General features: G+C 40.4%; 2 protein-coding genes across 5 annotated transcripts in view; one reads left to right on the top strand and one right to left on the bottom strand.

Annotated features, from left to right (window-relative positions):
* Positions 1-6,567: 6,567 nt before the first annotated feature.
* On the bottom strand, positions 6,568-20,767 carry LOC121585058 (TNF receptor-associated factor 2). 2 transcript variants are annotated; one of them, XM_041901400.2, is made up of 10 exons: positions 20,540-20,767; positions 19,974-20,052; positions 16,276-16,374; positions 12,881-13,042; positions 12,689-12,763; positions 11,343-11,417; positions 10,678-11,184; positions 8,893-9,070; positions 8,556-8,704; positions 6,568-8,092 (listed from the first exon to the last, which is right to left on the bottom strand). In XM_041901400.2, the coding sequence occupies exons 1-10, from the start codon at positions 20,725-20,727 to the stop codon at positions 7,874-7,876; spliced, it is 1,731 nt and encodes a 576-aa protein (XP_041757334.1). In that variant the 5' UTR covers positions 20,728-20,767; the 3' UTR covers positions 6,568-7,873. The 2 variants fall into 2 exon arrangements, with proteins under 2 accessions (XP_041757334.1, XP_041757335.1); XM_041901401.2 differs by having other exon boundaries at positions 10,678-11,097.
* A 1,823-nt stretch (positions 20,768-22,590) lies between these two features.
* Positions 22,591-23,269, top strand: part of rabl6b (RAB, member RAS oncogene family-like 6b) — a 29,651-nt gene continuing 28,972 nt past the window's right edge. For all 3 annotated transcript variants that reach the window (XM_041901398.1, XM_041901399.1, XM_041901397.1), the window contains exon 1: positions 22,591-22,780. The gene's annotated coding sequence lies outside the window, so the exon portion shown is untranslated. The remainder of the gene's footprint in view (positions 22,781-23,269) is intronic.

Here is a 23,269-nt window from a genome sequence, read left to right as displayed (position 1 = left end):
CCACCCCCACTCTATTTCGTTTAACTACACTGGGCACGTAGACGAATTCCCTTAGTGTATTTCTTCAGTTAATCCCTAAATTATACCTTATCTACCAGTTATAGTGCTCGCTGCTTGCTGATAACGTTATATAGAGGTCGTACACGAACGAACGGCTCTTTTTGGTGAACGTCGAGAACCGAATTGCATCTGTGAAAGAGACGTTTATTAGGCTCCCTCTGATTTGCATACTGCTACTGCTGCTTTTTGAGATCCAGACAACGTAATTCTGCAGATAAGTTATAAAAACATAGGTTATAAAAACATAGGTAGTGAGGAGAAAGCCTCATTCTGGCCACGCTAATTTTTAAAATGTGTATACATTTTTTAAACAAATGTCAGCTAAAAAATGTATTTTAACTCACGTCACAATCTGACATAATGGTAGGCAACACTTTAGGCGTTACATTAGAAATGTTCTATTTCTCATGTTTTTTTCATTCATTTTTAAGCACTACGGAACAAAAAAGGGCAGTTTGGGAGCCAAATGAACGTCTCTTTTCGGTGAATCGAGCTAAAACATCTGGCTCACCAAAAAGACTCGGAATGCCCATTATTATATCAAATAGATTACAATCTCCTCATATATATTTACGTCATGCCGGAAACTCAGAAATGTCCGTTGGGGTCTCAACTTATTGTTGAGAGTTAAAGAATATCCTTGGTGTAATTTCAAAATTTGATTGTGCATCAGCAGTTTTTCTCTTGTTAGGTCAGTCACTGACAGTCACCGACAGTTAGTCTTGCGGCCAGCTATCTAAACTTGTAGTAATCATGGTCCATTTCTGACCGGGGTCCCTATTGATTTTGTTAGTCATTCTCTGTCAGATATCATAAAAAAACAGAAACATTCTGTCCAACCTATGGCAAAATGTGTAGAATTGCAGGGAAGTTGCTGTAAAACTGATTTATTTTTCTTCGCCCATGGCAAAATGACTAGAATTGCATGAAATTAGTTTTACAATTGCTAAATCAACTCTCAGCCCCATGGCAAAATGCATAGATTTGCAGCAGAATGTTCTCTAAGGTCCTGGGTTTCCGACATGACCTGAATGTGGCAACAGGCTACTCTGTTTAGGACCAACAGCAAAATGATTTATATAAAGAATCCGATAACTGACCACTAATGCATAACTTTAAATTGATTATTTTGATAGATTCCAAACAGGAGAAACCTCTTCATGCACTTCCCAACTTGTATTTTGAACTATTTTGATGTTCAATATTTAAACCAGAAGCTATGTATACAGGCTACCTTTACAATGATGTTAGGTAATGTTTCAGCATCCTTAACCTACCCTCACCATTCCTCCAGAGGACTTGTCATTGGTCATTTCCTCTAATCCCTGCAGTGCATAGTTTACTCAAAGTGGACACCATCTTTGAACCTCCGCATTCAAAACATAACCTTCAACCTTTGACCCCCCTCTAGGGAAATTGATAAATATGTTGGTGGCTGTGTGCGAAATGGCACCCTATCCCCTATATAGTGCACTAACTTCGACTAGGCCTATAGGGCTCTGGTCAAAAGTATTGCACTATGTAGGGGATAGGGTGTCATTTGGGACGCATTGTATGTATGCCTTTTTTTTTAATAGTGCTATAGTATTTGCGTAGCTTTACATATGCTTTATCTTGGCCAGGTCGCAGTTGTAAATGAGAACTTGTTCTCAACTGGCCTACCTGGTTAAATACAGGTGAAATTAAAATAAAATAAAAAATATGCACATGTTCAAGGGATTCAAAAGTTGTTTTATAACAACTGATTGTTTAACTAAAACATTAATACTAGTATTATATTTTACATGACATTTTAGTCATTTAGCAGACGCTCTTATCCAGAGCAGTAGTGAGTGCATACATTTTTTGTACTGGTCTCCCGTGGGTATTAAACCCATACTGCTGTACTCATGACAAGACAATTGGCGGAACACGCCTGAATGATTACTTTGCTTACTAGCTCTAACTACTTACTGCCAAGTTCCTTGATTTGTTCGCTAGCATATTAGCCAATCCATTCAAAGGCTACAGTAGTATAAAACCTTCAACAACCCCTTAATACATGAATGACATTTATATCTTCTTGCTAGTGCCAATGTCAAGTTAAAGCCACATATCTTAAATGGTAGACCATACCTCTATCAGGACTACTAAGTTAAATCTTTACCAGATGTTGGGAGACGTTGAATGAGAACCACTGTTAGCTGTTCTGAGCAATAAGGAGCCAATGATGTACAAACAGCAGCAGATGTAGAATAATCTGGTGCCATCTTGGATGGGCTCTCTATACAAGGGGGCCATTGTTTGTGGAACATGAAAAGAAAGAGGCTTTGACAGAGCCGCTACTTTCCAACAGAGATCAGACACTCTCACACACTTAAGTTTTGTCAGGAAGATGGGGAGACACACTGCACAGACCTAAACCACAGAGTCTCTGAGGTAAGACTGAGCTCTGGGAAAAACATCAGCACAGAGGGAGACCTCTCTACAGCACCATTCTACATGTCCTTTCTGTCATACCTTAAGGACTATGGGTGAGTGTGACATGAGAGAAGAGGGGGGCGGGGCGGAGAGTGTCATGTAAGGGGCAAACAGATCATTTAAAAGGAAAACATTCTAGTACCCCTGTATTTATCTGTCAAAATTAGCCAGAATGTTTCTTATAAGAAGATCCATGTTCTTTCATTTGGCAATGCCATTTTATATGAATATAATCCGTTTTGTTTATCAATTTCAAATCCTATTTCTTTCTGTTTTCTTCTCAACAAAACTTGTCAGGTCTCTGATGTAACACAATTGATATTTTCCTTGCCTAGACATAAAGTATTTTTTCAACTGCTAGTATAGTGTGCCCCCATGTGGTGAAATGAGTTCTTGAACCCAACTCACTTTATCACATTTTAAAACGTGACTAATTCTCTTTGATTTGACCTTCAGCCAGTAGTTTGGAAATATTAGGAAACATCAGGAGAAGAGAAACAAGGAGAAAAGACAGCAACAAAAAGAAGTCAGAGTAGAGAAACATTTGTTTTATTTTATATATGACTAAAGAATAACAACATCTAACGAACGTCTTGCAATGTAACCATAGAGGGTATTTCCTATGGCCATACAGTACGTTTGATGTTTTCCCTTAACAGGCAAGGACTCATGCAAAACCTTGCTAAAGCAACAGATTGATCAAGATGAAACCAGCAAAACAGAGCATTCAACACATTTGGATGGACAGAAAAAAAGGAGTGGTGAGTGTTATCCCCATAGAAATAGAATACAAGGTTTGCCATTTGGAGTGTACCCATGAGTTTACCAGTGAACATGCCATGGGCTGAGGCTCCTGCAGGCCTGTTCTACTGATTCTATTTCTAAGGTAATTACCTCATACATCATGTGCAGATCAGTATGATCATCAGATGTCACTGCTGAATGTCTACGGAGGGGGAAAGAACTGAAAAGTTTATTAACCACAGCCATAAGATGATAAAAGTAATGTTACAACACAAAGTTACTTTAGCAAGACATACAAAAATAGATACATCAATTAGCAATACTTGGCACATGAATGCAAAGATATGGATGCAATATACTTCAGCCTAGACTAGTATGAGAATAATCTTGTAAATTCTAGCAGCATTTATCTGTTATAATCAACACAACTGTACACGCTAAATGCAGTCTGCATAATGGGAGATGCCAACCATGTTGTCTACTGGCTAGATAAAATAAATAGTATATCATTTATGCATGTACAAACGGATTACTGAAGGCGTGCAAACTGCAATTGAACAAGTCTTTACCCTCAAAATGTTGAGGAAATCGAGGAACGTTCCTACTGATATTTATATTCTTGATTTGCCTACATCAATTCAAATTAGCCCAGACATGCTTTTAAACCATCTCAACATACAGTATAATATGTTATCAATAAATACAATCTTTCTATATATACAGTGGGGAGAACAAGTATTTGATACACTGCCAATTTTGCAGGTTTTCCATGTAGAGGTCTGTAATTTTTATCATAGGTACACTTCAACTGTGAGAGACTGAATCTAAAACAAAAATCCAGAAAATCACATTGTATGATTTTTAAGTAATTCATTTGCATTTTATTGCATTACATAAGTATTTGATACATCCGAAAAGCAGAACTTAATATTTGGTACAGAAACCTTTGTTTGCAATTACGGAGATCATACGTTTCCTGTAGGTCTTGACCAGGTTTGCACACACTGCAGCAGGGATTTTGGCCCACTCCTCCATACAGACCTTCTCCAGATCCTTCAGGTTTCGGGGCTGTCGCTGGGCAATACGGACTTTCAGCTCCCTCCAAAGATTTTCTATTGGGTTCAGGTCTGGAGACTGGCTAGGCCACTCCAGGACCTTGAGATGCTTCTTACGGAGCCACTCCTTAGTTGCCCTGGATGTGTGTTTCGGGTCGTTGTCATGCTGGAAGACCCAGCCTCGACCCATCTACAATGCTCTTACTGAGGGAAGGAGGTTGTTGGCCAAGATATCGCAATACATGGCCCCATCCATCCTCCCTCAATATGGTGCAGTCGTCCTGTCCCCTTTGCAGAAAAGCATCCACAAAGAATGATGTTTCCACCTCCATGCATCACGGTTGGGATGGTGTTCTTGGGGTTGTACTCATCCTTCTTCTTCCTCCAAACACGGCGAGTGGAGTTTAGACCAAAAAGCTCTATTTTTGTCTCATCAGACCACATGACCTTCTCCCATTCCTCCTCTGGATCATCCAGATGGTCATTGGCAAACTTCAGACGGGCCTGGACTTGCGCTGGCTTGAGCAGGGGGACCTTGCGTGCGCTGCAGGATTTTAATCCATGACGGCGTAGTGTGTTACTAATGGCTTTCTTTGAGACTGTGGTCCCAGCTCTCTTCAGGTCATTGACCAGGTCCTGCCGTGTAGTTCTGGGCTGATCCCTCACCTTCCTCATGATCATTGATGCCCCACGAGGTGAGATCTTGCATGGAGCCCCAGACCGAGGGTGATTGACCGTCATCTTGAACTTCTTCCATTTTCTAATAATTGTGCCAACAGTTGTTGCCTTCTCACCAAGCTGCTTGCCTATTGTCCTGTAGCCCATCCCAGCCTTGTGCAGGTCTACAATTTTATCCCTGATGTCCTTACACAGCTCTCTGGTCTTGGCCATTGTGGAGAGGTTGTAGTCTGTTTGATTGAGTGTGTGTACAGGAGTCTTTTAAACAGGTAACGAGTTCAAAAAGGTGCAGTTAATACAGGTAATGAGTGGAGAACAGGAGGGCTTCTTAAAGAAAAACTAACAGGTCTGTGAGAGCCGGAATTCTTACTGGTTGGTAGGTGATCAAATACTTATGTCATGCAATAAAATGCAAATTAATTATTTAAAAATCATACAATGTGATTTTCTGGATTTTTGTTTTAGATTCCATCTCTCACAGTTGAAGTGTACCTATGATAAAAATTACAGACCTCTAAATGCTTTGTAAGTAGGAAAACCTGCAAAATCGGCAGTGTATCAAATACTGGTTCTCCCCACTGTGTATATATATATATATATATATTCTATAAACTCCCATCCGTATTTATTTGGACAGTGAAGCAAAAATTTGCAAATGTGGCCATATACTCCAGCATTTTGGATTTGAAATCAAAGGTTTCATGAGACGACACTAAAGAATGTCACCTTTTTGAAGGTAGTTTCATACATATCTGTTTTACTGTTTAGAATTGAAAGCACTTTATGTATCTAGTCCCCCCATTTAAATAAATAAAAATTCCATAAGTATTTGGACAAATCCACTCATAGTGTATTAAAGTAGTCAAAAGTTGTATATTTGGTCCCATATTCCTAGCACGCAATGACTATATCAAGCTTGTGACTCCACAATCTTGTTGGATGCATTTACAGTTTGTTTTGGTTGTGTTTCGGATTATGTTTTGCCCAATAGTGGTGATGGGGGGACTAGATCCATAAAGTTCTTTCATTTTCTAAACGGTAAAACAGATATGTATGAATATACCCTCAAATAAAAGGTGACATTCTGTACTGTCGTCTCATATGAAACATTTACTTCAATGTCCAGATAAATACAGAGGGGAGTGTATATGTAACTATATTTCATTCTCCTCTCTGCATACATCAATAGCAAAACCTGCTTATGCTGTTAAATTACAGATTTGCGTATGTGACTTAAATTAGCAATAGAACAGTCAATCATATATTAAGAAAAATTATTACAAATAAAATGTTGGTCTTTAAAGTAAACCAATACTTAAAATATGTGTATCTTTATTGAAACACCTCATGCACAGAGAGGTTTCAATATGTGTCGAGACTGGCTTGAAAACATCCTGGGTTACTTTGCGTTTAGATGTAAAGCCAATTGTTAGTTATCTAAGACTCCCCTAATCAACTGAGGGATCCCAAATAGACCATCTTCAAGGTATAATGACATGAATTCATCAGTGTGCAATATTTAGGCCTGTGTGGTGTAGTGAAATCAATAGACAATCAATTTCCCTGGACATATGAACATACCAAAATACACCACAGTAAAGGGTTTTTATAAGGATATATAACTGCTCTTTTTCACACAACTGAAACTTTTTTGGATCCATCAATTTCACAGGACAGCACATCAACGGTTCAATGGCTCATTGATCAGAATTAACTTATGACGGATGCAGGCACTTCTTATAGTAAAAGCTAGGACACAGATTTTTTCTTGAATCAATGAACAGCTCGAAGCTGTGAAGAAAACACTATTACAAATAAACATTTACCCTTGAATACCATTAGATTTCTAAGACCCTGTTTAGTGATTTGTAAACAATCCTTGATCTCTTCACAATAGGTGTTATAGCTTCCCACCTCAAGCTATAACACCAGGCTGATGACAACTTCTCGGTCGCTGCTATTCAGGTTTAGTGAACTACCCTGTTGCAAACTACAGTGTATCTTCCACAGATTCAACATGCAAACTAATATAGCAACCCAACTCAAAAAGAGAAAAGGAAATGTGCACACAGACAACATTGATTCAAAATCCAAATACTGCACCCGGAATTCATGGAATTCAAGAAATGTCCACCACTACAAACACAGGATTTGAGATTAGAGGCACACAACGCTTGACACAAATGTCAGATGACTTCAAATTCCTACTCTTAAATGCATTGCAAAGTATGTGCCAAACTGACCATTTAAAAGGTAAGATAATGGGCATCAATTGTTGTTGTTGGAACTCCACGTCTGTCTATGCAAAAGTTGCTCGAAATGAATGGTTTACCAAATACCTAGCATCAAATGCAGTTACACAAGCGCCTAGCACTAATAGAATGACAAGACCATTGCTCTGTTTCTGTTTTCATCCTACAAAGCTAAATTGCCAGAGTAGTATCAATTCAATAACAGCAAACGGCTATCCCACTAACTGAAGGGAAATATCAAACACTTTCTATTTTCAATTTAACAAGAACTACATCGCAAAATGTTACTGTGATATTGGTTGCTTGGTAACAATGATGTCAAGCTAAATTATGGCTAGCACAATATTGTGCTGTGAATGGGGGACTCTTCAACCAGCCAAGAAACCACATACTAACCGAAGATCTAGGGTGTGTCCCAAATGGCACCCGATTCCCCATGTAGTGCACTACTTTGGACGAGAGCCCATTAGGCTCTGGTCAAAAGTAGTGCACTACATAGGGAATAGGGTGCCATTTGAGACATAAACCACCCCAGCAAAGCCCCTGGATGGCATGGCAAACCCCTACAAGTTGATCACATGAGTAACCAAGGGAGAGAGCTTGGGCAGTGGGCACACTTTTCACCTAGAGGCCAGTGAGGTCTACTATAGCCTTGATGAATATAGTATCATCTCGTATGTAGGAGTTTTTGGTGTCCAGTTTGGGAAGAGGGCAAAAGAGCGGGCAGCCGCTGGCGATGTTCATGTCACTGACGGGCCTCTGGAAGGAGGAGGAGGAGATGTCGGGACGGAAGGCATCGATGATGTGCTCTCGGTTATTCTGATCCAGCAGCATCAGGGTCACCTGAACACAAGAGGATTGGCAGATCGCAACATCTAGGCTAGGCCTACTGTACCTCAATGACAACATTCATGCTTTGTGATGAACAATTGTTTATTTGGTTTTACAAATATACACAAGTTGCAAGGAACAGATGAAAATAAACATGTATCTACCTACGTTTACCATGCAAGACAAATACCAAGAATAAATCTAGCAGAAGGGCAGATAGCTACTAGTGATGTTGCTGCCCTTGAAATACATAATGACCTTTGTCATTAAAGTCATTATGATATAGGTACAGTAGATACAACGCTGACATTAACATGCTGCTTCTCACAGTATCACACACAAACAAAAAAGTAGCAACACATTCAAGATATCATGAGTGAAATACTGTTCAAAAGGGTAATGAGTGTTTAACGTACAGTATATATTGCACGTAGGATATATAACATATAGCATATGTTATAGGAGTGAGTTTTACCTTCTGGTTGAAGGGCCACTTGAGGAGGGCGTCACTGTGCCCCCTCATCACTACGAAGAACAGAGACAAGTGACTGCCCCGTCCGGTCCCGTCCCCATTCAGATAAATCCGTAGACACATCTTGTAGCCATATTTGCTGGTGAAAAATGCTACAAAATGAATAAACATGATTAGTAAGTAAGCCTTGTCAGAACCAGACCGGCCCATCATTTTTCAAACACCAATGAACAATTATAAAATACGGTAATATAGAATGCATGAATGGACATTAGGCACGTTGTACCATAGAGTGGTTTACTTTGACGTTTGAATGATAAAAGTGGTTGAAATACACTACCGGGGGAGAACATAGCTGGGGCTCTGCCAGCAACAGCGTCCTGTCTTTTCTTTGTGAAATCAGAGATTTTCCAGACAAAGATGCCATCAAACGTAGCTGCCGACATCTCCCGCATATTCCCCTCCATCTCCACAATGGACAGGTCTCTCAGGCCCACAGTTCTCTCCAGCTGACGCACCTAAAGCAACAAAGCCAGAAATTAACCAGGTTTCCCTCCAACCTTTTTATTGAGAGTAAAGTACATGTCGGATAAAACATGTCACGACAGGCCTGATGGAAACAGCTAATCTGTCAGTAAACTTTACAAATGTCAACAAAACACACTAGACAAAGTGGGATCTTTTTGTGTCCGTAAAATTCATTAGGCGAGAAATTACGTTTGAAAATACTTTTATGCGCAAATATTGATAAAATAACCATCATATCGAAGTAAACTTGGGAGTCACGCGGTGACATGTGTGGTCCTCCCACTACGACTCCGGAAACCATGCAGTTTATTAGGCTACAGATCAAATATGTTTTGATGAACTTCACATGGAGACGAAAGTGCAAGGTGATGAGCTTGATGCTCCTTTCAATAAATATCGAGGGTCTTCTTCTGGCTGCAGTTTGTCAAATAAAAATAATCTTGCTCTTTTGTCCATAATAATCTCATGTAGGCTATATCCGCACTGTATATGTGAGCTGTTGGCTAGAGCGGATGTGCCAATACCAGAGTGGGCACATACGCTATATAACATTTTTTGTAACAAAACCATCAGTAGAGTTGAACATGCGCTGGATACCCATTTAACTTGTATTTTTTATTCGGTACATGGGAATTTAACCACAAAAGTAATTTTTATGTGCACCCCGTCATCCTCAACAAGTCAATTTGATAGAAACACATCTCTGGTGCAGATTTTAGAATATTTGCATAGAAATATGTCGGCAATTGGATGGAAACCTAGCCATTGTCTTAGAAAATATATTCTGTACCTGTTTTGAAGGCTCATGTCCTCAGCCCTAACCTTAGGCCTCACCCCTCCCTTGCCACTCACCTCACCTGTCCCCACTATGCTCATTAGCATCCCTTGACTATTCAAGCAGCAGTTTTTTCCCCCAGTCTTCCTTATTAATGTATAAATGTTTAATATTAAGATCCTTTTAGTTTGATAATAGTTTATATGCTGCTGCCATATTCCTTAGTACAATTTGTTAGTAAGATGCATTTCAGTTTATTTTCCTTTTAACAAGTGTTTGTATCTCCCTCTTGTATTTCCCTAGTAAACCACAACAATTCCTTATCCTGCAACCCTTCCCCACATGCTCCTGTGTCTGTGTGTGCAATAAAACACAGTATTTGGATCCCTGCTCCATCACCTAATCAACCTCATCTGCATTCTGATAGATGTGCCATGGTGGCATTCTGAACTCTGAAACAGCCATTATAAACCTCCTCATACAGTCCACCCAATCCTTTTTTTTAGTACCACAAGGATGTAGTACATCTGTGATCGTTCATGTCAGTTACATTAATAATGGATGGATGCACAAAAGTGAAGTGTCAAAAACTAAGAGGCAAGTTTATTTTTATTTATTTATTTATTATATTTTTTAAGGGATTTTCAGATTGTATTGAATAGATAGTGAAAGAGGATGACAGTAGGCCGGATTCAAACCGACACTTTAGACATGTGTGCCAAAGGCTGTGGCATTAGCACTAGACCAGTCAGGACACAAGAGAGGCAAGTTGACTGGTGTCGATAGAAGCAGAGTGGGGACTGGGGATGTCCTCCTTCTTACCTTGTTATTGAGGATCTCCACCTTGTCCTGGTCCAGGCGATGCTGGCGGTTGTAGGCCTCGATGGTGGTGGAGGAGCGCTCCATCTCTCGGTTGAGGACGCAGACAATGTTCTCGAAGGTGCCCACTTTCAGCTCCAGTTCCTGGCACCGCCGGCTCAGCTCTGCCACCTTGGTCTTCTCACTGTGGAGCTGCAACTCCAGGGCCGCGCCCACCGTACTGGGCAGGGGGGTGAAGGATGTGGCCAGGGCAGGGAGGGCCAGGGTAGGGAGGGTAGGGGTACAGCCTCCCTGCACGGGGGCTCCCCCACCCAGAGTCAGCTGTCCCAGCTTCAGCTCCAGCTCTCTCAAGGCCCGGTGCAGCTCGTGGATCTTGTGACCTGCGAGCTCCAGGCTCTGGGGCTGCAAGCTCTCCAGGCTCACCTTGATGCCCATGATGAAATGCAAGAGTAGATTTAAGTGTTCGTAGGAACATGCACGCTCATGGTCATGGGTCTTCTCCTTCTCCACCTTGGGCAAAGTTATCGCATACAAACACACACACATACACAGTAGGGTTAAGGTCAACACATTCACAAAAACGGGTAATCTTAAAAACTCCACTCGAATTTCACCCAGTAAACATACAGGTGGAATCCATATAGTAATGATAAAATAAGTCCACTTACAGACATATCACAGCCAACGACGTGAAATCTGCAAGGTGCTCTGAATTTACTGCAGAACTTGATGTGGTCCACATACTGCCGGGAGAGAACAAACTTATATCAAGCAACATCCAAGCACTTCTACTGCAACAATGTACAGTGCATTCGGAAAGTATTCAGACCTCTTGACTTTTTCCACATTTTGTTACATTACAGCCTTATTCTAAAATGGATAAAATTGGGGTCAATCTACACAAAATCCCCATAATGACAAAGCAAAAACAGGTTTTTGGAAATTTTAGCAAATTTACATACTGTAAGTATTCAGACCCTTTACTCAGTACTTTGTTGAAGCACCTTTGGCAGTGATTACAGCCTCGAGTCTTCTTGGGTATGACGCTACAAGCTTGGTACACCTGTATTTGGGGAATTTCTCAGATTCTTCTCTGCAGATCCTCTCAAGCGCTGTCAGGTTCAATCTTGGATTCATCAGACCAGAGAATCTTGTTTCTCATGGTCTGAGAGTCCTTTAGGTGCCTTTTGGCAAACTCCAAGTGGGCTGTCATGTGTCTTTTACTGAGGAGTGGCTTCCGTCTGGCCACTCTACCATAAAAGCCTGATTGGTGGAGTGCTGCAGAGATGGTTGTCTTTCTGGAAGGTTCTCCCATCTCCACAGAGGAACTCTGGAGCTCTGTCAGAGTGACCATCGGGTTCTTGGTCACCTCCCTTCTCCCCCGATTGCTCAGTTTGGCCGGGCGGCCAGCTCTAGGAAGAGTCTTGGTGGTTCCAAACTTCTTCCATTTAAGAATGATAGAGGCCACTGTATTCTTGGGGACCTTCAATGCTGCAGACATTTTTTGGTACCCTTCCCCAGATCTGTGCCTCGACACAATCCGGTCTCGGAGCTCTACAGACAATTCCTTCGATCTCATGGCTTGGTTTTTGCTCTGGTAAGCACTGTCAACTGTGGGACCTTATATAGACAGGTATGTGCCTTTCCAAATCATGTCCAATCAATTGAATTTATCACAGGTGGACTCCAACCAAGTTGTAGAAACATCTCAACAATGATCAATGGAAACAGGATGCACCTGAGCTCAATTTTGGGTCTCATTGCAAAGGGTCTGAATACTTCAATTTTTATTTGTTATACATTTGCATAAATTCTAAAAACCTGTTTTCGCTTTGTCATTATGGGGTATTGTGTGTAGATTGATGAGGATTTTTTTTTTATTTCATCCATTTTAGAATACGGCTGTAACGTAACAACATTTGGAAAAAGTCAAAGGGGTCTGAATACTTTCCGATGCACTGTAACAACATTATTAATTGGTTAATCAATCAGTAAACAATGTGTCCATCCTTGCCTTTTCCCTGGGAATCTTTTTCTTTGCGCAGCCTTCACAAATCATTGGGTACTTTGGACAGATCTCATCGTGAGCCTAGAAAACAAAACGGTTCATGTATTTTCATATAGGCTACACCCAATAACAAAACAGTACATGTTCCATATCTGATTTCGATAATGCAACTAAACGCAGATAAGTATGGTGATTTACCTTGATGTTCTTGAAATGGAAAGGTTCTTTGCAGTATTTGCAGTTTAGAGTCCTCTCAGGACATTCTCGTTCATTGTGGCGCTCCAGCTCATTGGTTCTCATGAGTTCTTTACAGGAGGGACAGAGAATTATCATGAAGTCACACTTTCCCTCATGGTTCACCTGGAAAACACATGACAACAGCATACTTCAAAACAAACTAATATACTGTAGGTCTAGTAATCTGTTAAGAACATTCATGTAGTAGATGTAGCTATTTATTCTATAGTTGTTCATCTGTAATTGAAACCAGATTTTTTTAAATTATCAGTTCTATTTGAGAGTTGCAAAAAATCCAAATGACAATAGCTAGGTTTCCATCCAATCGGCGACAGATTTTCATGTAAATATTCTAAAATCCGCATGAAGAAAAAACCGCTAATTTTCCCACCCGTGGTGTGTTTCCACCAAACTGACTTGTTGCGGATAAATATCAGTGTGTGATGATGTAGTGCACACAATTTACCAAATAAAAACCTAAAGTTCAATGTGTTTCCATCGCATTTTCAACCTTCCTGATAGTTTTGTCACAAAAACTGTTGTGTTTTATAGCAAATGTGCCTACTCTGGTCTTGGCAAGTGCACTCTAGCCAACAGCTCGCAGATACAGTGCGGGTTGGCTGTGTAAGCTGATTATTATGGATAAGTATTGTATTTGTCAAACGGCAGTCAAGCACAGATCATGTCACCAGAATAAGACCCTCGATATTTATTGGAAAAGGAGCATGAAGCTGATCACCATGCACTTTCAACACCCTGTGAAGTTCATCATAACTTATTTCATCCGTAGCCTAATAAACGACATGGTGTCCCGAGTTGTAGTGGGAGGGCTGTTATGGTGACCGTATTACCGTCACACCGGCAGTCACGAGTCATGACAGCTGTCAAATTCCACGTGACCGTTTAGTCACGGTAATTAGGGTTTTCCAAGCTCTTGATGCTGCTGATGGTCATTAGTAGCCTACCAACCTTGCTAACTGCCTGGTACTCAGCACTCTATTCTCCCTCTAATCACTCCGACATCAATGCAAATGTAATCGAAAATCTAATCAAACACTTAATTAGAGCCCATGAGCTCATGTAGCGCAACATTTCTATAGGCTATGCAATTGCATGAGAAAACAGTGTGATGGCCTCTATTAAAAAGAGGAGGATTCCATCAGCTTTCTATAGGCTAGGCCTACTATATTTCTTTCTCAACTTTCCTAATATTAAGCACATTGCTTCTCTTTACAACAGGAGTATAGCCTACCTGGCTGGCATGAAAATGAACCATGTGAAAAGCATCCTCCATTCGCTATTTAAGTGTATAGATTACATGTATTTTCTCCCCCGTGCCACTGTTGAGACAGGTGCATGATAATGGTCCATTCTAAATCAAAACTAATTTCACACATCTTATTTAGTATATGTAAAAACAAGATTCAATCAAGAGTGGTCTGATGGGTGACAATATTAATATATCACGTGTGAATGATGCCCAGCTTGTGAGCAGTAAGGCAAGGAACAAGGCAAGCCTTTTTGTTGCAACTTTTTCAAATCATAGTCCCACACCTCATGTAGCCTAGCCCATAGGCCTATATGTTTTGATAAGGTTCGTATCACAACTAAAGTGGCCAAATAACTTCTTAAAATTAAGCACATTCATCTGCTTTACAACGGGTGTAGAGACTAACTGGCATACATATGCAGCGCGTGAGTTTCAAGTTTGGGGAAGATCATTTTCACCATAAAAATGCACCTTTATAATAAAAGCATTGCATGCATAATCAAATTTGCGGTCACTTTTGATAATGGTGTTTCCCCGCTAATGGAAAATTTGCGCTTATGTGTGCATTGCTGTGCTTATAATGTGAATAAATAGCCTAATAGTTTATCAACATGTTAAGCTAAATGTTCTGATCTGTTGCGTTTGCCTCATTGCATCAAAACGTTTTTTTTATGCTAGTGGTTGCATTAATTTGCGATCTATCACATCCCACAACTCTCTCAGACTATGTTTGGAATATTTATTTCTCGCACAGAATAGGTCAACCTTTGTACTATGGGGGATAGTAGATTGACATAGGCTAATGCTTTTGCTGTTCGTTAGGCCTACTCATCTTGTTGGCTGACGAAAAGTAAATGTGGACAGTTCTTCAAATATCTTCAATATGCGCCTCGAAATTGGATAAGGACGCGCGCAGTTGCGTCCCTGATGTGTCTGTCTTGACTTGTAGCCATCGGGAAATTTGAGGCATTATCAAGTGCTTGTCAAATTGTATATGAGACATTGATGTAGTGTGTACAGCCTGTGCAAAAAACAAAGCAGAGCTCATGCCTTTAATGCAACTTTTTTCAAATGATCATTAGAGTCGCATCGTGCAGCCTTAGAATGTATTAAAAAATCTAAACATAGCCCAACGTTTGTAGCACAACTAAAGTTACATAAATAACTCTAAATTAAGCATATAAGAGTACTTGTTTCTTTGTTAACCACTCAACATAGAATAGCTGCATGTGTGCACTTCCTCAAATCGTTTGGAGAAAATATCCTTTCTATTTTATTCAGCTTTGTTCAATTGTATTCTTCATACGATAAAATAATGCCACGGAATTCTAAGCAAATCTTGTCTGCTAAATGAACTAGTGTAGCCCACAGCCATTTGGCATAGCCAGATCAGGACCTAACATAAGGACAAATCAGAGTATGCTATTCTATTCTTCTGAAATAGATTACATTTTCTTCATATAAAGTTTCTTTAGACCTGTCTAAAATAAATAATGGATTTATTGTGATGGTGTAGGCTATATTACATGGATTTTTTAGACTTTTTAATATGTAGATGTTCCATAGGTCTGCATATGTGGCTTGTAGGCCGGAAGCCAGGAGATGCTAAATGTGTTTATGTTAATTAACGGTCAATTACCGTGAGGCCGGCAGTTATTTGCTTGACAATCACCGGCTGACAAAATCTCAAGACCACCACAGCCCAAGGGAGGACCAAACACCATGACTCCAAGTTTACTTCGATTTGATGGTTATTATATCAATATATGCACATAAAAGCGTTTCCACCGCAACTTCTCACATAATTTGTTTTACCGACACAAAAAGATCCCACCATGTCGAACGAACAAATTATCTGTCGGCATTTATAAAATTGTACCAAAACTTCCTGTTTCCATCACAGCTGTCATGATTTTTGTGGTATGATATCACTCACTTAAAAACAGTGGATGGAAAAGTGTTTATTGATTACATCACATTTAGCGTTAAATTAAAAGTGGAGGAGCATTTTTAAAACCTACAACTAAGAACACATTTTTAAACATGTACATTATTTGGTATAAAGAAATACAAAACAATCCCATACCTCATATTCTTTGATATTGCCCGTCCAAGTGCACCCTTCATTTGTACAAACAGCTGCCAATGCTTCCACTTCTCTCCGCGCTGCATTGTCAGGAAAAGCCTTGAGGGAAAGGGAAGGTTAGACTATTGTATTATTAAAGCACAAAGATTCAACACATGCAGTTGAAGTCGGAAGTTTACATACACTTAGGTTGGAGTCATTAAAACTCGTTTTTCAACCACTCCACAAATGTCTTGTTAACAAACTATAGTTTTGGCAAGTCGGTTAGGACTTTGTGCATGACAGAAGTAATTTTTCCAACAATTGTTTACAGACAGATTATTTCACTTATAATTCACTGTATCACAATTCCAGTGGGTCATAAGTTTACATACACTAAGTTGACTGTGCCTTTAAATAGCTTGGAAAATTCCAGAAAATTATGTCATGGCTTTAGAAGCTTCTGATAGGCTAATTGACATCATTTGAGTCAATTGGAGGTGTACCTGTGGATGTATTTCAAGGCCTACCTTCAAACTCAGTGCCTCTTTGCTTGACATCATGGGAAAATCAAAAGAAATCAACAAAGACCTCAGAAAATAAATTGTAGACCTCCACAAGTCTGGTTCATCCTTGGGAGCAATTTCCAAACACCTGAAGGTACCACGTTCATCTGTACAAACAATAGTACACAAGTATAAACACCATGGGACCCCGCAGCCGTCATACCGCTCAGGAAGGAGACGCGTTCTGTCTCCTAGAGATGAACGTACTTTGGTGCCAAAAGTGCAAATCAATCCCAGAACAACAGCAAAGCACCTTGTGAAGATACAGGTACAAAAGTATCTATATCCACAGTAAAACGAGTCCTATATTGACATAACCTGAAAGGTCTCTCAGCAAGGAAGAAGCCACTGCTCCAAAACTGCCATAAAAAAGCCAGACTACGGTTTGCAACTGCACATGGGGACAAAGATCGTACTTTTTGGAGAAATCTCCTCTAGTCTGATGAAACAAAAATAGAACTGTTTGGCCATAATGGCCATCGTTATGTTTGGAGGAAAAAGGGGGAAGACTTGCAAGCCGAAGAACACCATCCCAACTGTGAAGCACGGGGTGGCAGCATCATGCTGTGGGAGTGCTTTGCTGCAGGAGGGACTGGTGCACTTCACAAAATAGATGGCATCATGAGGAAGGGAAATGATGTGGATATATTGAAGCAACATCTCAAGACCTCAGTCAGGAAGTTAAAGCTTGGTCGCAAATGGGTCTTCCAAATGGACAATGACCCCAAGCATACTTCCAAAGTTGTGGCAAAATGGCTTAAGGACAACAAAGTCAAGGTATTGGAGTGGCCATCACAAAGCCCTGACCTCAATCCTATAGAACATGTGTGGGCAGAACTGAAAAAGTGTGTGCGAACAAGGAGGCCTACAAACCTGACTCAGTTACACCAGCTCTGCCAGGAGGAATGGGCCAAAATTAACCCAACTTATTGTGGGAAGCTTGTGGAAGGCTACCCGAAACGTTTGATCCAAGTTAAACAATTTAAATGCAATGCTACCAAATACTAATTGAGTGTATGTAAACTTCTGACCCACTGGGAATGTGATGAAAGAAATAAAAGCTGAAATAAGTCATTCTCTCTACTATTATTCTGACATTTCACATTCTTAAAATAAAGTGGAGATCCTAACTGACCTAAAACAGGGAATTTGTACTAGGATTAAATGTCAGGAATTGTGAAAAACTGAGTTTAAATGTATTTGGCTAAGGTGTATGTAAACTTACGACTTCAACTGTACATGTTTTCTGTGTAAATGAGAACACCAAACCAGTATACCTAGCCCAGTTTAGTCTTATAACCTTACAAGTTATTTGCCGACCCGAGCCTATGCTTGTTTGGCAACACTTTTCCCACGTCCGAGCCTATATCCGTAGTGGGTTCTGATTCGGAAGTCGTTGTTCGTATTTGAATAAAAATGAAAAGGTGAATGTAAGAAGCGCACATCAAATAGGCTACATGTCGTATTAAACAGCATATAAAAACACTAAATAGGTCAGGAGCCAAACAGGGAGCCTAAGAAGGAACGCAAATGAATTTCGGCTATTTTATTTCAATTATTTCAAGGCTATAGCCTACAAAGAAATACATTGTGAAGCATTTGCGAGTGCAACACAATAGGCTGGTAGGGACATAAAGGGCTCAGCATTTAAACAACATTTTGTTGTATTAAATCATTAGTCTATAAATTGTGCATATAGGCTGTAACTTAATTTAACGAAAAATGACTTATTAGTGCCTTTGAATTCATTTTTAGAATTCATCTTTAGAAACACAAGCTTGGCCAGTCTGTGACTTCAGGCTCATGCGATGGTGCCTGGAGAGCAGGCCAGCAGCTGAGAATATCCTCTCCATACTTGCAGAGCCACAGGGGATGCTAAACCCCCTTTTGGCCACTCTGGGCAGGCTGGGCAGAGATGCAGAGTTTATTTTTCTATAGGTATTTTCTAGAAATACTTTGCTACAATGACACATTGTTATCTACCCACCTCGTTCCTTTCTTTTAGCATGGGCACGTAGTAAGTACACCATCATGCTTTTGGGAAACGTGTCTTTTAAGATTCCACAATTATTCTTTAGTTGTGGACATTACATCACCGCAAGCCCTCTTTTGCTCTTGGTCCTCATCTTTGTAAGTCACCTTGATTTAGCACCTGTGTGTCTTATCAGTTTCTTTATGAAAATATTTGGGGCTGTAGCAGCACACAAGTTGACTACAAATGCATGCTGGGCTGGGCATGCCCTGAGCTGGTGAAGTAAGCGCTACTGGGGCAAAATTAGAGCGGGCGAGAAGGTCGACACTCCAGCCTTCACGCTCCGCTTCTCTCCGCTCACATACTCTGTCCGGGTGGGGAGAGTTTGCACATTTTAGACCATTCCAATGGTCCTTACATGAAATCTCTACTCACCAGGGCCACCGGGCCATACAAAACTAACTTGCCAAATGTTGTGCCCCTGCTTTGCGCAGACACCCGTCTGTGTTTCACACCAGTTTGTCCTAGCTAATCAGCCTTGCAAGACAGGAAGCAGACAATAAGTAGAATGAGCATGTACGTGCAAACATTGACATTCATGTTCAGTTTTGATTTGGAGGAGGGTGGTAGCATCTAACAATTGGATTTAATTATTTATTGGCCACTGCTCAGCAAGGCAAACAACAACTTCCTAATCAGAACCGTCTACCGATTACGGATATAGGCTCGGATATGGGAAAAGTGTTGCCAAACAAGCATAAGCACAGGGTCGGCAAATAACTCGCAAGGTAGGGCAGTGGAGGCTGCTGAGGGGAGGATGGCTCATAATAATGGCCGTAATGGAGTGAATGGTATCAAACACGTGTTTGATACCTTTCCATTCCAGACATTATTATGAGCCGTCCTCCCCTCAGCAGCCTCCACTGAGGTAGGTGTATGTTATACTGCTGGACTGAGATCCAATCTCTGTCTAGTACCACTGGGCTACAGTATGTAATTAAGTGTCTAGTCAGTAAGAAAAATACTGATTGTTTCTATCAGACTGCATAATCAATGCACAAGTATAGCCTCTGTTACAAACAATCTGCTTAGTCTCTGGTAATCATTGAAATTATATTAGCTACTGTTAGCTATGTTTAGTAGTCTGTGCAAATATCTGAATCAACTACACAGGTACTTACACCGCCTTCTTTAAGAATAGATGTGGGGTCCTCAAACAAGTCCTCTTTGATGCAAGCACTGCATTTCTGTTGTCCAGAACTTGAAATACAGAAAATATGTAGCACAGCCATTTCTCTAGTCTTCTACATACAGATCAACAGTTCTATCTTGACAGGCCTACCTCCTCAATTAACTAACACCCAGTTGCAAGACCTGACATCAGAATCATGTATAGCTAACGTTATAGCTAACCAGTCACTGATGATTGCCTACGGACTGTTGTTAACATGAACAATTCATAACAAGGCTATCCATCCTCGTCCACTGGGTAGTTAGCTTACACTTGCAGAATCATTGATGTGTTTGAACAAGGTCATTGTGGGGATACAACAGGGTGACAGTACCTAGATCAATACTTGACCATAGATTAACTGAGTTTATAAACACCTGGCAAGCCTCGCAACTTGTTGACATACACTGACAGTTAGCTTGTTCATGAATGTTATAGGCAAGTGTAGCTAGCTAACGAGCTAGCTAATGTTAGCGTTTGTAGAGCAACATCACCCAGTCTGAGCACGACACTCACCTAACAATTTTGTTGAAACAGAACAAACAAAAACGATGGCCACATTGGGCTTGTAGAGGCCTTCTCAATATTTTCAAACAATAATTACACAAGTGTTTTTCTTCGAGGTTGTTCGCCAAAATTTTCTTAGGGAACCCTGGTTTGTTGCCTTCCAGTGAAGATGGTGGTGATGGCTCTTGTGCAGCCATTTCTCCCCGAACATGCAAGAGAATGACGCTACCGCTGGGGGCGCTTTAGGAGAGCAATGAACAGCTGATTGAACCATACAGTCTATGGACTGAACTCAAACCGAATTAGCAACATTTTTGCTACATTCATGTGTTCTGGTGCACCAATGGGGTGATTGTTGTCTAATTGGGGCTCTACATTTAGAGATATAATAACTGCTAAGAACATGAATGGCTTATCACAGTTACATAAAATGTGTGTAACATCTATTTGTTATTACTTTAAAAGGGGCAATCTGTAGTTGCTACATCCATTTTTTGACTTTTAAATTAATGATATGTACCCATTGTTTCTTATAGAATATAACCTAACCTACACTGAACAAAAATATAAAGGCGACATGCAACAATTAACGATATTTTCATTGATTCGCAAAAGAAAAATCCACCCGTCGAACAAATAAAAACGTTGTTGGTCTTTAGAACATTTCTCCTATAGCTGCCGTTTCCATTACACATGTTGCAATGTTTATTTTTTTGCGACATTGCTTTTGTCTAATAAACCTGGGTCAATGGAAACCTGCCTATATACCTGGTATAAGTCAAAACACCTCAAAACAAGACAATGTATCAAGAACCACACACAACTAGCTGAAACAAGCCACCTACCATTCCCCATGTCAGTCATTGTTGCTGGCTATCTGACTGTTCAGAATCATAACCCATGCCCTTCTACCTCTGCGATACTCATTCCTCATTTTCGTGACATTGTCAGGCAACCTGTCTATAATAATAATAATATGCCATTTAGCAGACGCTTTTATCCAAAGCGACTTACAGTCATGCGTGCATACATTTTTGTGTATGGGTGGTCCGGGGATCGAACCCACTACCCTGGCGTTACAAGCGCCGTGCTCTACCAGCTGAGCTACAGAGGACCACTATATAGAAGTTATGACAGCAATCCATGCTTTGGTTTTATTTCCCTGGCACTGTTTCCATGCTTTTTCCAATGCTAGTGTCTTAGCATTTGTGGCACAAATCCCATTCAAGTCATGGTACTGATATTAGCCATTTTCACGCACCATGTCCACATCATCCGAAAGTATCTAAAATTGACTGTGAAGCTCAACAAAGTCACTTATAGATAATTTGAACATGATGCACGAAAACGCTAATATCGGTACCATGACTTGAATGAGATGTGTGTCACAAATGCTAAAACATTAGCAATTGGAAACAGCCAGGGAAACTAAGCCAAAGCATGGATTGCTGTGTCATATCTTGTCCATAGACTGCATACACGGTAAGGAAAGCAATATGAATTTGTGTATTTTGGGTGAACTATCCCTTTAATATATAGCTCAAGCTCAGTGGTCGCAAGAAATCCATCAAAAGCCTATGAAAAGTGTAGTAAAGTTGCTAGCTATTTGCCCCTTGTACAGTATTTACCCATAGCAACCGCTAGGATAAGCCTGAAAAAAATCAACTACATGAAGCTTGAGGGAACAAGTACCACCAGAGAAATTAGAAGAGTAGATAAGAATCCCCGCGGGAAATGAATTTCGACCAATCGCGTTTGCGTAATCATGCTGCGTCACGCAATCCCGTCTAAAAGTCAGGGTATGAGTCGAGAACCCTGCCTATTTTCCTCAAAAGTACGTAATGTCAATATTGCAAAGCTATACGATATTGCAGAAAACAAGTTAATTATCTCACATCTAGGAAAATATTTCAAATGTTGTACTTCTTGTTCACGTAATTCACGCTAATGTTGGTTTTTTGAGTTGGCACCCAATTGACTCCCATTAATTCCTTGAAGTAACTCCTTGTCCCAAAATCTCCTACAATGCACCGCGCAGCCCATTGACGACACATGGGCAACGTACACAATGGGCGTTTATATGACTCCAATGGAGTTTCCCATCTCCTCAAAATTATCTATTTTACCACCAGGAAGCAAGCTGTTCAGCTAAGAGTGTATAACGTTAGCATCTTCAACATGCATCAGGAGGAGTTGGATTTGGAAATAACCATGTCACGTTTGCTACATTGAAGAAACCTTTGATTGCCGGTTGGTATTTTTAGCACATCACTCAACATTGTCAATGTTATCGCTTGCAAGCTACCTTATCGTGATGCTAACTAACCAGCCGCATCGTCAATAACGCCATAAGCTAGCTAGTATATACTTTAGTCATGGCAGCATATGTACCGGTAAGCTTGTGACCTTATTAGATGCAATCGCAAAACGTCGATGAAATAGGTAGCTAGCTATCTAGCAAGTTAACAAAGTCATCTAATCAGAGGGCATATCAGATCGCTAGATCAACATTACACTAACTAGGTAACTAACGTGTACGCTAGTTACACCAGACTCTGCCGGCTAGCTAGCTAGCTAGCTAACTGTTACTATACTGAACAAAAATATAAACGTAAAGTGTTGGTCCCATGTTTCATGAGCTGTAATAAGATCCCAGAAATGTTCCATATGCACAAAAGCTTATTTCTCTGTTTACGTCCCTGTTAGTGAGCATTTCTCCTTTGCCAAGATAATACATCC

This window comes from Coregonus clupeaformis, chromosome 16 (assembly GCF_020615455.1).
Source record: "Coregonus clupeaformis isolate EN_2021a chromosome 16, ASM2061545v1, whole genome shotgun sequence".
Taxonomy (NCBI): domain Eukaryota; kingdom Metazoa; phylum Chordata; class Actinopteri; order Salmoniformes; family Salmonidae; genus Coregonus; species Coregonus clupeaformis.
This window is presented reverse-complemented; position numbering and strand designations above follow the sequence as displayed.

Excerpts from the sequence above, each read along its gene's own strand:
- LOC121585058 (XM_041901400.2), bottom strand. The coding sequence starts at position 20,727 with ATGGCTGCACAAGAGCCATCACCACCATCTTCACTGGAAGGCAACAAA. Across the intron at positions 16,375-19,973 it reads CTATTCTTAAAGAAGGCGGT|GCTTTTCCTGACAATGCAGC; the intron begins GTAAGTACCTGT and ends CTTTCCCTCAAG. Across the intron at positions 11,418-12,688 it reads AAAAGATTCCCAGGGAAAAG|TATGTGGACCACATCAAGTT; the intron begins GCAAGGATGGAC and ends CTCTCCCGGCAG.